This window comes from Ascaphus truei, chromosome 1 (assembly GCF_040206685.1).
Source record: "Ascaphus truei isolate aAscTru1 chromosome 1, aAscTru1.hap1, whole genome shotgun sequence".
In the NCBI taxonomy this organism is placed as follows: Eukaryota; Metazoa; Chordata; class Amphibia; order Anura; family Ascaphidae; genus Ascaphus; species Ascaphus truei.
This window is the reverse complement of record NC_134483.1, coordinates 394377392-394390229: the sequence shown is the minus strand read 5'-3', so window position 1 is coordinate 394390229 and position 12838 is coordinate 394377392. Positions and strand designations below refer to the sequence as shown.

The following is a 12838-nucleotide window of genomic DNA, read 5'->3' as shown; positions in this document are numbered from 1 at the left end:
CACAGCACTCACTACACACTGCTCACAGCACTCACTGCACACTGCTCACAGCACTCACTGCACACTGCTCACAGTACTCACTGCACACTGCTCACAGCACTCACTGCACACTGCTCACAGCACTCACTGCACACACTCCCAGCACTCACTGCACACACTCCCAGCACTCACTGCACACACTCCCAGCACTCACTGCACACACTCCCAGCACTCACTGCACACACTCCCAGCACTCACTGCACACACTCCCTGCACACACACTCCCAGCACTCACTGCACACACACTCCCAGCACTCACTGCCCATACTCCCAGCACTCACTGCCCACAGCACACTCTCACTGCACACTGCACACACTCCCAGCACTCACTCTCACTGCACACTGCACACACTCCCAGCACTCACTCTCACTGCACACTGCACACACTCTCACAGCACACTCTCACAGCACTCACAGCACTCACAGCACACTCTCACAGCACACTACACTGCACAGCACACCACACCTCCCACTCCCCCTCCCTACCTTTGGTGTCGGTTGCTGAGATCGGAGCGGAGCTGGCATCAGGAGGAAAGGGGGGGGGGTGTCGGGAGGAGGGGGGGTGTCGGGAGGAGGGGGGGTGGTGTGGATGCCGGTAGGGGGGTTGAGTGAGGAGCAGGCTGGGACTCGGAGGGCCGCGTGGGCTAGGCCCAAAACTGATTATGCCGCGGAGGGCCGGTAGGTGTAGGGGGGGGAGGAAGTGGATGCCGGTGGAGGGGGATGGTGGGAGGTAAGGAGCAGGTTGCGGCTGGACTCTGAAGACCGTTGCTGGGGGACGTGTAGGCCTTCCGGCCACCTCTTCCTTCCTTCCTTCCCTCCCTACTCCCTCCCGATCAGGAATTAGCGCAACCCCGGTTCTAGCGCGGTTGGATCGGGTGGCCCCCGAGGACCGCGCTATAACGGGGTTTAGCTGTATATTCTCATTCAATATGTACATCAATACAATCTGCACAATGACAAGTGATTAGCGGAGTTGCTGATCGATCCGTTCTTCTGTGATCAATCAGCGAAGATTTAGCTTGGGTGTTTATTAAATCTGTTGGTGCAGTAAAAGAGCACCCAAGAAGCAAAGTTCTGTGTGGAAGATCATGTGACCAGGCAGTCACTAGATACAATTGGTGCACTGCTAGAGAGAGGGCAGGGATCAAGAGCCAGTTTCAGAAGAGGAAGGGGATGTGACTTTGTAAATGGTTGCTATAGAAACATAAATGCTTCTTACATTAGAATACATTAAAAATGTATTTAAAAAGACAGATATCCCAGGGGTGCATGCTACTGCAATATTTCTTTAATAGCTATAGATGCGTTCTCTTTTGAGGGTCGGTGATCTGACAAAACATAGAGACGAACAGTTAGACGACAGCCCCAATTACAGACGGTCACTCGGAAAGAAGGGATGGGGATTGAATACAATGGGCAGTGATATATTGTATGAATATGTAACTCCAAGTACAGAATTGATTTATTAAAAAAAACACATGTAGGATATTGCTTGAACTGCAGCTTTGAGGTTTTGGCTACATGGATAATGTATACATAACAACCTGAATTTGTGGAAGCCCCCAAAGCCCCTGACAGTTGTAGGCAACATTAAATACTTCAAAGGCGGCAAGTGCGGCTGTAGTACCCAGTCAGCTGCATAATGAAGATGCGTTGGTGAATACTCTTTCGCTCATCTTCTTACACTAGAACTAGTCATTAAGCAGCTGAGGGAATGGGGAGAAACTGTAATCCATGCCAACAACTGTGCTCCCTCTACATGCAAGAGAGAGGGAGAACAGGCTGCTAGGGCGGCCAGTGGTTGGGGGCCGCAGGTGAAGCCCCAGTGGACCTCTTGCCCACTGACGCTCTGAGTTTAAAGGAGCATTCCATAACTACAGTATTTAGTTTATTTTGGTGCACAAGAACTGTGAAATTTGGCAAATTAAAGGGTAAACAAAAACTTATTAAATAAAGTAGGCTGCTTTAGGATTCACTGCAAATATGTTTTTATGTAAATATTTATTTATTTGCTGTATTTCTTAGTTAAGCATTTAATTAGGTGTAAAAAGGAGACTTCCAGAATAGAACAGGATAAAATTGACTGTAGTGCATGCTTGCTAGGCATATGTCAAATATGTGCATATAGTGCTATCATTTATGGGAACAACATTTCATAAGTTGTATCTTGTCACAGCCCAAAGCACCACCGAATAAAGGAAAGACGGAGAAAGTAATCCATCCTTACAGTAGAAAAGCTGCTCAGCTTACAAGAGAAGGCCACAAGCAAGACAGAAAGGAAAAGTAAGTGACACGTTGACATAAATAGTTCTACTGTATACCTATAGATTACATGTACTACCTTGCCTTCAAAAAAATTCCCAGCAACTGTGGCTATATATATGACAACGAGTCCAAAAGTTTGTTCCAGGACGAGGTAGAACCTAACAAATGAGAGAAATGCCAATATAGTGAAGTACTGTAAGTATATATTGGTTGTACAGCGCAAGTACAGAAGCTACTTAGAATGTAGCCGCTAATTCGGGCATTTCAGGATAAAATCCTATCTCTGCTACGGAGATGAACAAGGTAGAGTCCAATTGGCAGTTTTGATCATGATCCTGTGAATCACAGACCCAGTATGGTCTTTCTCCCTCCAGCAGAAAAAAGAGGTACATAAGAATTGTGCCAGGTAGGACCTGCAGATTGGGCATGCGGTGAAGTGGCTGCAGGCTTATAACCTTTTGGCCAAAGGGTTTAACTAAATGACCCTTACTCATGAGCAGATAAGCACTGAGGTATTGCACTATATGTTGTGCCATTTTGTATGATGCACTGGCCTTTCTGTTTTTGTTTGTATATTTTGCCGCGCTCTGTAGCACTGCTTTTTAGCACTAATATATATGATGTGTGGGTGGGTTTTGGGGTTCTGGAGCTTGATGGGTATGCAGCTAAAGGTAAAGTTCAGTCTCCATGTGGAACGCCACCAACATAGACGCAGCAGCTATGGATCCTCTCCTCTCAGTTCTCCAAATCTCATGATGATACTGTGATGATGATGTCGGGACAACCAGGTAACTCCGTCGGCTGAGGTAATTGGTATAACAATCCCTGATACCTTGGTTAAGCATATAGCTCAAGATAGTTGTAATAAAGGTCTGTAAGAAGACTAGAATGGTACGGTCATACAGAGCACCTTAACCCTATGCGTTTTGTCAATTTAAGGATTTTTTCAGGGGTATGACTTGTCACTTGCATTAGGCTCTTGTATATAGGTGGACTTTTAAGCTAATGGCTTCACAAAATTGAGCCAATTCACAGAGAAATAAATGCAGCATGACGAATATAAACATGTATAACATATAATAATCTTACAAAATTATTTAATAAACTATACGATAAATAAAAAAACTTGTAATAATAAAAAGATATAAATGGTATCGGGACAGATAGATGTGCTTATATCAACATTGTTTAAACTATATAATGAACAGTAGGCATAGTAAATATCTTTGACAGGATATAGTGAGATGGTAAATAAACTGGATATAATTGGAAGAGGATTGATGATAAACCATAGAGTCAATAATAGTAAGAATAGAGGAATAAATTATGTCAAACATTTTCCCAAATCAATATCAACGTTAAGAACTAGAGGCACTAAAGTTTTAACCGTATGGATCCATCTAGTCTCAAGTTTGGATATGATGTTAATATATAATATCACTTCCTCTCCAATTATACGGTAGTTTATCTATCCCAATACAAACACTGCCTGTAGGATTTTGATTATGTTGTTAAGAAAAATGTCTAAACAAATTATGCTGTGAAAATCCCTTTTGAATATTAGTAATATGTTCTGCAAAACGCAATTTAAGTTTTCTGGGTTTGCGCCCTATATATTGCTGTTTACAGGGGCACGGAATAAGATGGATAATGTTGATAGAATCACAATTGATAAAGTAATCAATCCTATGGTTGGTTCCTATATGAGTAGAGATGAAGCTCTTTACTTGTTTGGACACATGCAAATCTAGTTTACACATTTTGCACTTAAGACATTTGTAAAAGCCTTTGGTGTACATAAATGACACAGTGGATGTCTCTGTGTGGGATGTTTTGAAACAACTATGGGCTATTTTTGTATTAAGTGTATCGGCCTTGGTGAATAATATTTTTGGTATCTACAGAAGATGGGATTGAAGAATGGGAACTTTTAATACAAGATGCCAATGTTTGTTTATGCCTTTTTACATTGTTGGAGCTAATGGATTATATTGTGTGATAAGGCTTGTTTTCAAGGCTGTAGGGTTTACCATCACGTTTTAAATTATGGTGGGTGAAGTGGTTTTTCAGGCAAAAGGTGACATGGTGTGCTCATTTGCATGTCATTTCCCAGAATCCCTTGCTGCAGTGGAAACACTGTATGCTGGGTGATAATGGTGAAAGGAAAGGTTGCAGACCTGCCTAAGACATGTGAATGTGCTTACAAGTGATATTTTTATTTGCTATATATATATATATTTTATATTATATATATATATATATATATATTATATATATATATATATATATATATATATATATATATTATATATATATATATATATATATATATATATAATCTCAATCAAGAATCTCCAAACTCGTGGTACTAAATTTATTAGAATTGTGAGTGATGTAATCAAAAAATAATAATAATGTGATGTGATCCCCATGCCAAATGAAAAATATATCATCCACATATCTGATCCAGAGCACCAGGTTTGCACCGAATCCATGCTGAGATGGGATGGTTAGATCCTCCCACATCCCCATAAGGAGATTTGCATAACTCTGTGCAAACCTTGTGCCCATCGCCGTGCCCTTCATTTGCAAAAATAATTCTTCATTAAACCAGAACAAAATTGAGCGAGTGTAAATTGGATTAATGTGATTTAAAAATTCAATATGTGCCCCAGTGTACATACCTTCTGTCACGTACGACAGATACTCTGCTAGCACGCGACCTGCATACGGGACAGCTCACCAATTCTTCACCCCCGCAAAGGTCCGTCAAATGGACAAAATCTCCTCTACAGGATCAAGGATCAATACACAACCCGCAAGCTGACCCACTTTTCACCTCCGCAATAGTCCCTCAAATGAGTTGTATCTCTCCTCAAGCCGTCCCAATACACCACAGCCACGAACAAGTTAAAAACTAGTGGTCCCAGTACCGATCCCTGAGGTACTCCACTCAAGACCTTAGCCCAACCTGAAAAGTTCAATTTATGACAACCCTCTGTTGTCTGTCCTTCAACCAGTTTTCAATCCAGGTGCATATATTATTACAGAGTCTAATTGCTTTATTTTGTACACCAACCTCTTGTGTGGAACCGTATCAAAAGACTTTTCAAAATCTAAGTAGACCACATCAACTGCATTACCCTGGTCTAAATTCCTACTTACTTACCTCCTCAAAGAAACAAATAAGGTTAGTTTGGCTTGATCTATCCTTCATAAATCCATGCTGACCTTCAAGTAGTTTCCCCACTATTGAAGTCAGGCTTACAGGTCTGTAATTCCCAGGGTTAGATCTAGCTCCCTTTTTAAATATAGGCACCACATCTGCTTTATGCCAATCATGTGTACTGAGCCTGTGGAAATGGAGTCCTTGAATAGTAAATGTAATGGTTTGACTATTCTGAACTTAAATCTTTGAGAACTCTTGGATATATGCCATTGGGGCCAGGTGCCTTATTTATTTGAATTTTTTCAAGCTGCCTATGAACTTCTTCCTTAGTTAACCAATTGTTCATTAATATGGAGGTTGTGGTTTCTTCCTGTGGCACTTCTATTGAAATTGATTATTCCCTGGTAAACACAGAGGCAAAGAATTTGTTTAATACCTCTGCTTTTCTTTTATCTCCAATAATCTGCCTGCCCATCTCACACTGAAAGGGTCCTATATTTTCTTTTCTCATTTTTTTGTTATTAAGGTACTTAAAGAACTTTTTATGGTTGATCTTACTTTCTTTTGCAATCCTTTTTTTATTATCCATTTTTGCTAATTTGATTGCCCTTTTGCAATTTTTGTTACATTCCTTATAATTCTGATACGATGCCTCTGTCCCTTCTGACTTAAAGAATCTAAATGCCTTCCTCTTCTTGTCCATTTCCTCCCCTACCTGTTTATTTAGCCACATTGGTTTTGACTTATTTCTTTTATACCTATTACCCAAGGGTGTACACTGATTAGTGGGATTTTCTAACAGTGTTTTAAAGACTGCCCATTTATATTCTACATGTTTCCCTGCTAAAGCATCATCCCAATGTATTACTTGTAGATTAGACCTCTGTTTATTAAAATCTACCTTTCTAAAGTTTAAGGTCTTTGTTGAACCCAAGTAATCTGTTTTTTGATAATTTATTTCAAATGAGACCATGTTATGATCACTATTAACAAATATTCAAGTCCAGGAACATTTGGGTATTTCTTCTACATTGTTTGATATTAGCAAATCCAGTATTGCCCCTCTCCTGGTTCGTTCGTTCCTTAATTATTTGGGTCATATAATTGTCTTTAAGCACCTCCAAAAACCTGTTTCGTATTGTTGTAATGCTAATCTCATTGCCCCAGTTTATGTCTGGATAATTAAAATCCCCCATTATGCAAATATGACCCAGTTTTGATGCCTCCTCCATTTGCAAAAGTATTTTAGCTTCCTCAGTCTCACAGATATTTGGTGGTTTATAGCATATCCCTACAAACATTTTCTTTATACTTTTACCTCCACTGCTAATTTCTATCCACAAGGTCTCTACATTTTCATCATTCCCTTCATAAACATCTTCCCTTATTCTAGGTTTAAGATCCGGTTTAATATATAAACATTCTCCACCTCCCCTTCTATTTACTTGATCCTTCCGAAAAAGGGAATTACCCTCTAAATTAACTGCCCAGTCATGAGTTTCATCCCACCATGTTTCAGTAATGCTTATGATATCATACTGCTCCCTTGTAGCTATTAATTCAAGCTCCCCATTATGGTTTTTTTTCAGCCTGTACTATTATCTTACCTTCTCCTTCCTTTCTACGCCAACTTGGTTTAGTCTTTAGAAGTTTTGTAGTATTATCTGAATACGCTAAAGCAACTGCTCCTTTAGCACATTGTCACAATGAAGCATTCTAGAGAGGTTTTCAAAATCTTTCTTCCTGACATAAATTACGCTTCAATACATAACCCAGTCTTATGCACTACTTTATTGAAGTACTATTGAAGAGTAGGGTTAGTAAGCCAGCTTTTAGGAAAATATAAGCTCTTTAAACTCAAACTCTTGGAGTCAAGATTAAAAAGTTTCAGCTGTATTTATGCAGGAAAGGAGTGACCATTTCTGATATAAACTCCCCCCTCCCTCCCCCCTGAAAATATAGACATTTTTCTAGGTTTAGATAACATTTTTATACCACCACAGTTCGGTCACTAAATGGGAGCACATACAGATGTAGCAGATAGTATCATCCCCGTTAATATGACACTAAATAATGCATTAAGCAACACGTGGGCTCTCCTTAACCATCGTTTTCAATAGCACTCATATTAATTGACACGGCAGCATTAATGCTGTAGTCCCAGTGACGGTGTGCGCTGTGCGATCAACCTCCACCCCCCCAGTCAGGCCGGTCCTAGTTAGTACCCTGTCGCGCACCTTTCCCCTGCGGTGCGCGACAGGTTTTCAGGCAGGCTGTGAAATTGAAACTCAAAGTTTGCGACGGAGGCGTAGCCACGCCCCCGCTGGCGGTTCAGTCAATGAGGGCGAACCAGCCACGGGACGTCATGGCCACCCCCCGCAAACCCCACCACCACCTCCCCTCCTGTCGCAAACGTTCCCTCAGACCCCTCCCCCGCCCCCCCACCGGGCACGCGTGCCACAGTGCTGAGTGGGAACTCACCCTAACGCTGCACGTTGTACAAACACGAGCAATGTCTGCTGCATATGTATTATCCCTTTTAGCACAGTGCAGATAAATTGCTATTTTTCTCCTCATGTTTACAGGCAAGCTGTCTCCTAATGTCACACAAAGTAGTTGTCAGGACATGCTATACGATCAGTGCCGAGAATAAACTTTAAAAATAGTAATATAATGAACTTGGAAATGTCATATGGTATCCAGCCTTGGATTTGTCTGTCAGATAAATATTGTACCTGAGAAACCTTGTGTCGTGTCTAATGTAACAGAAAAAACCATTCAACAAATGTTGATGTGATAATAAAGTAGTAGCTACATTATAAATCACTCTTACTTTGAGTCCTATGACAGTATACTGTTCCAGCATTTTAAGTACAATCATAAGTATACATGTATCATAGTCCTGTGATTATATAATGTATTTAAAGATTAATACCCCAGAATAAATTGGGTCAAGAGCAAGGCAAGCTAAATATGTTTTCTTCTTTGTCCTTTGGTTCCTAATAGCATTAATGGAATTGATGATTAACAGGCAGAGGCTATTTTGTACAGAAAAGTGTGACAACACTAATTGTGTTTATATTAAGATCTCCCTATTGTCTCCATGACCGTGCACACATGGAGTTGGCTCCTTCCTACTTTGTTGGTTGGCCCACCTTTCAAACTTCAAAAGACCTCTGAGACCCTAGCACCTTAGTTTTTTTTGGTCCTACCTGTCTCTGGGTAGATGGGTCTCTCCCTTTCAGCTGCCTCGTGGATGTCTTTTTTTCAGGCCGCTCACACAGCCAGCTAATCTGGGTCTGTTCCCGGAGTCCTGAAGAGCCACACTTCTTGCAGTTGCTAGTCTGCAAACGCTGCCGTCTACAGACCAGTTGCAGTGTATGGACCGCAGCAGTCCCTACATGCTGCGACAAAGTATTCTACCGTATGGGCCACAAAACAAGCCAGCATATGCAGTTTGAGGCCTGGTTAGGCCAAACCAGAGTGCGGGTTCGTGACCGGAAGTAGCTTCTAAGCATGAGCAGGACAAACTGAAAGTATTTGGGGCTTGGCAACAGACCACCCCCTCTACATGGTTGGATTAGCCAGGTCATCAGCAAATTTATAGACACATGATCAGGCCAAACCATTTATCAGAGGGTTTTAAGGCAGACCGAATCATTTCCCCTCCAGATGACAGGAGTATAGTGTGTCATCCTGCAGCTGCTATTTTCGCAAGATTTATTATGTCAGCTCCTGGAGGCTCCCCTGAGCATACGATGGAGTCTGGAGTTTCTGAAGTTATTACTACTAAAACTAAGCACTGCTCTGCAGTTTGTGTTCTTTGTGATAAAACCCTAATTATTCCAAGAATGCATAATCTGATCTAAAGAATACTCTTCTGATGAAGATCAAGCACCGATGAATACATTTTTTGCATGGCTTAAAAGCTTAGTTACAGAGACATTTGAAACAGCCAAGAATGAGGCAAAGAGGACTGTCCTGAAACGTTCCAGGTGCAAATATCAACATAACTCGCTACCTTAAACGTACATCTGCGTCGCCCCAAAGACGGACACCTGATGGGGTTCCCAAAGAGCTGCTCCTCTCTGCACAGGACCGTCGTGCTAAGGGTTAACATTTGCTTCTACTATGTGGAATGTCAAACCCACCCACTGGAATGTTAATGAGCCAAGAGGACAAAGAACATTGAATTCAAAGCTATATTCAATCTGAACCCCTTCAGGGTACATCTGTGTCGCCCAAAGATGGACAGCCTTGGGCGCAGCTGAAATACATCCAAAAGGTGTGAGCCATTTGGTGGTGATAAAGGTTTTTTATTTCTGTCCATGAAATGTCTGAATTGACTAACCTCTGTTCTTTTAATGTAGCCATGTATTTTTATAACTCTGTGCCCAGGACATACTTGAAAACGAGAGGTAACTGTTAATGTATTACTTCCTGGTAAAACCGTTTTATAAATAAAAAAATCCAGCCCAAAGATAATTCTTCTCCATTTTCTATGCAAAATTTCTTCATGCAAATGTACCGATTTTTAAATTGTCAACCCAACCATCAATATGAAGTTATCAAAAATCTCCATGCAAGCCCTTCCCATAAAAGCTTTGCTTCCTTTTTGGATATAAACTTAGCCATTGCTCCATCTCTCTTTGTTTCACCGAAGTCGCGCTTTTTCGCATCGGCTTTGTTTGCTGGTTGTTGATGAAAAAGCCAATCCTTTTATGAGGCCTCATAGTGCTGGGTGGCTTTCAGCACACATTGAGCATTCACACCTGTATTTACATGGCGACTGCAATACGATTAGTTAAATAATCAGCATATTTCTTTGTCTCGCAGAATCAACTGTAACTATTTGTGAGCTGGCAGCAGACAGAAAGGATGACCTCTGTGTCTGCATTGACAACCATAAGTCCACGTATGCCCCATGTGAACTTACTGTGTATCGACGGCTTCTGCCCAAATTGATCATCCTATAAAACCAATATAAGCCACAATCTGGGGTTGTTTTTCACTTAACACGCTAGCGAAAATGCAGAACGCTTGCAACCACTTATTAAAACATTTTGGTATCATCTTCTTACTCTCATCCTTCAACCCATCACTCACTTTTTTTTCTCAACCTTATACCAAACTACCCTGTCTATTAGTAACAGATAAAACAAATCAAAGTACTCATTCCTCCATAATTTCTCCTTTACTTGCAACAAGAGATGCCTAGTAGTATAGCTTTGCTGGCTACTGCGACTTTAAAACACACCCACAGGATTAGGCTCTAATATTATCACTATGCTTATCCTAACCCCAAACTTTTTCGACAGTTACATCCTATAATCTCTCATTATCCACAAACGCTAATTTCTGAATAATTGTTTTTAAAGAAGCTAATTACTCATAATGACTACTGTTAGAAGATATCTGCTCACAATCTGATGCTCTTAGTCCAGCTTTCCTCTGTCTTCCAGCCAAGAGCTTGTCGTCACTTGATCTGCATGTGCTTGCTTCTCCTGTTACTCCAGAAGGCTGAACTCTTTTTGCGGTATCAACCGCTTCTGCCTAAATTGTTGCTCCTATAAAAAAGCAATGTAAGCCACCGGAATTCCTGTAAGCTTCCAATACAATATAAACATGCTTAAATAACACCGTACAAATCTGAGGTTGTTTTTCTCCTTATACGCTAGCGAAAATGCAGAACACTTGCAACCAATTATTAAAGCATTTTGTTATCCTTTTCTTACTTTTGTCTTTCGAACCTTCATTCACTTGTTTGTCACCTTACACCAAACTACCCTGTTTGTCGGTAACAGAGAAAACAAATATACAAAAAACTATACTCTCTTCCATATTTTCTCCTTTACTTGCAATGGGAGATGCATGCCTAGTGGTGAAGCCTCGCAGGCTACTGCGACTTAAAAACACCAGTCTGCTACCCCGGATTTTTCTCCACTAAAATTATTAAAATCTAACCCACTAGATTGGGCTCTAATATTATTCCTATGCTTATCCAGACCCCAAACTTTTTCGACAGTTCTATCCTGTACTCTCTCATTATCTATGAACTCTAATTTCTGGATAATTTGTTTTTAAGGAAGCTAATCACTCATAATGACAATTGTTAGAAGATCTCTGCTCACCATCTGATGCTCCTAGTCCAGCTTTTCTCTGTTTTCCAGCCAACCGTGTGTCTTCACTTGATCTGCATGTGCTTGCATCTTTTTTTAATCCAGATTGTAGGGACCTGGCTACTGCTTATTCCTTTCTACCTCTGCCGACCCTGGAAGGAATTCCAGACGTCGGTTTTTTTTTCCCACCAGGGAAGTGGAGGAGGAAGCACCAGGGAGTGAAGGGTCTGCTGTGGTCCCCTGCTCGACTCCTCCTCTATCTGCTTGTCGCCAGTTGCAGGCTCCTCCCCCAAGCAGCTCCAGAGCCCACACCCACTTGAGCAGTCTTTAGTCATATTAACTCCAACTCCGTATCCACTTCCAATGGGAGTGCCATTTCAATTAGCTAGCCACGATGCGTGTGCGGGGGAAATTATTTAAAAGCTGCATCCCAAGGTCCGAACACCCTCTATTTTATACACCATACCCCCAACTGCCAAATGGCACCATGAGCCACCACTAGCTCTCGCGACAACCCGTGGCAGCTAATCACAGTGCTTCAGTGCATTGGCAACTGCCAAGTGGTACCTTCAGCCAATGTGCAGCTGCCAAGTGTCAGCCAAGTGGCCGGCATTCGCAATGACATGCTGCCCCTTGACCTAAAGCCAAATAGACCGCTCATTAAATAGACCGCTCATTAAATAGACCGCTCATTACTATTTTTGGATTGTATTTTATTCGTTTTTGGGTGGATAACTTGCTTTCAGATCATCCACCATTTACTTATATTTAACTTGAAGAATGACTGCTATCCTTGATGTTTTCTTTGCCTACAAAGCCTTTAACTGTTATTCTTCTTCACTTTTATTTTTATGTTGTAATACTTGAGATACTGCTGTCAGTCATTTTTTTTTTTGGCAAGTGCTTTTTTTCCCCCCTGTTACCCAAATAATTGTACATTAAGTCTTAGCCTTATTCATCATCTCCAATGAGAACTGGAAAGAACAATCCACCCACTAAAAAAAAACTCCCGTTAAACATATTCATCTTTTTTATTTTCTAGCACTTTGTACCTTTTTGTTTTCTTTATCTCTGGAAAGTTTACAAAATGATTGCATGTGATAAATCGCATGGCTAATACAAGTTGTAAAAAGGAAATAATTATTTTTGAGAATGTTTTTTGTATTTATAAAAAAAACTGCTGTGATTTCTTCTTAAAATAAAAACACTTAGAAAAATAACTGGTTAAACAGGTTTTTATTTGGCA

At 40.9% G+C, this 12838-nt stretch overlaps 1 protein-coding gene across 1 annotated transcript in view; it reads left to right on the top strand.

Moving 5' to 3' along the window:
• Positions 1–12838, top strand: part of TMA16 (translation machinery associated 16 homolog) — a 154072-nt gene that overhangs the window by 90839 nt on the left and 50395 nt on the right. The window contains exon 2 of the mRNA XM_075612215.1: positions 2216–2322. Coding sequence (XP_075468330.1) covers positions 2216–2322 — 107 coding nt within the window. The remainder of the gene's footprint in view (positions 1–2215; positions 2323–12838) is intronic.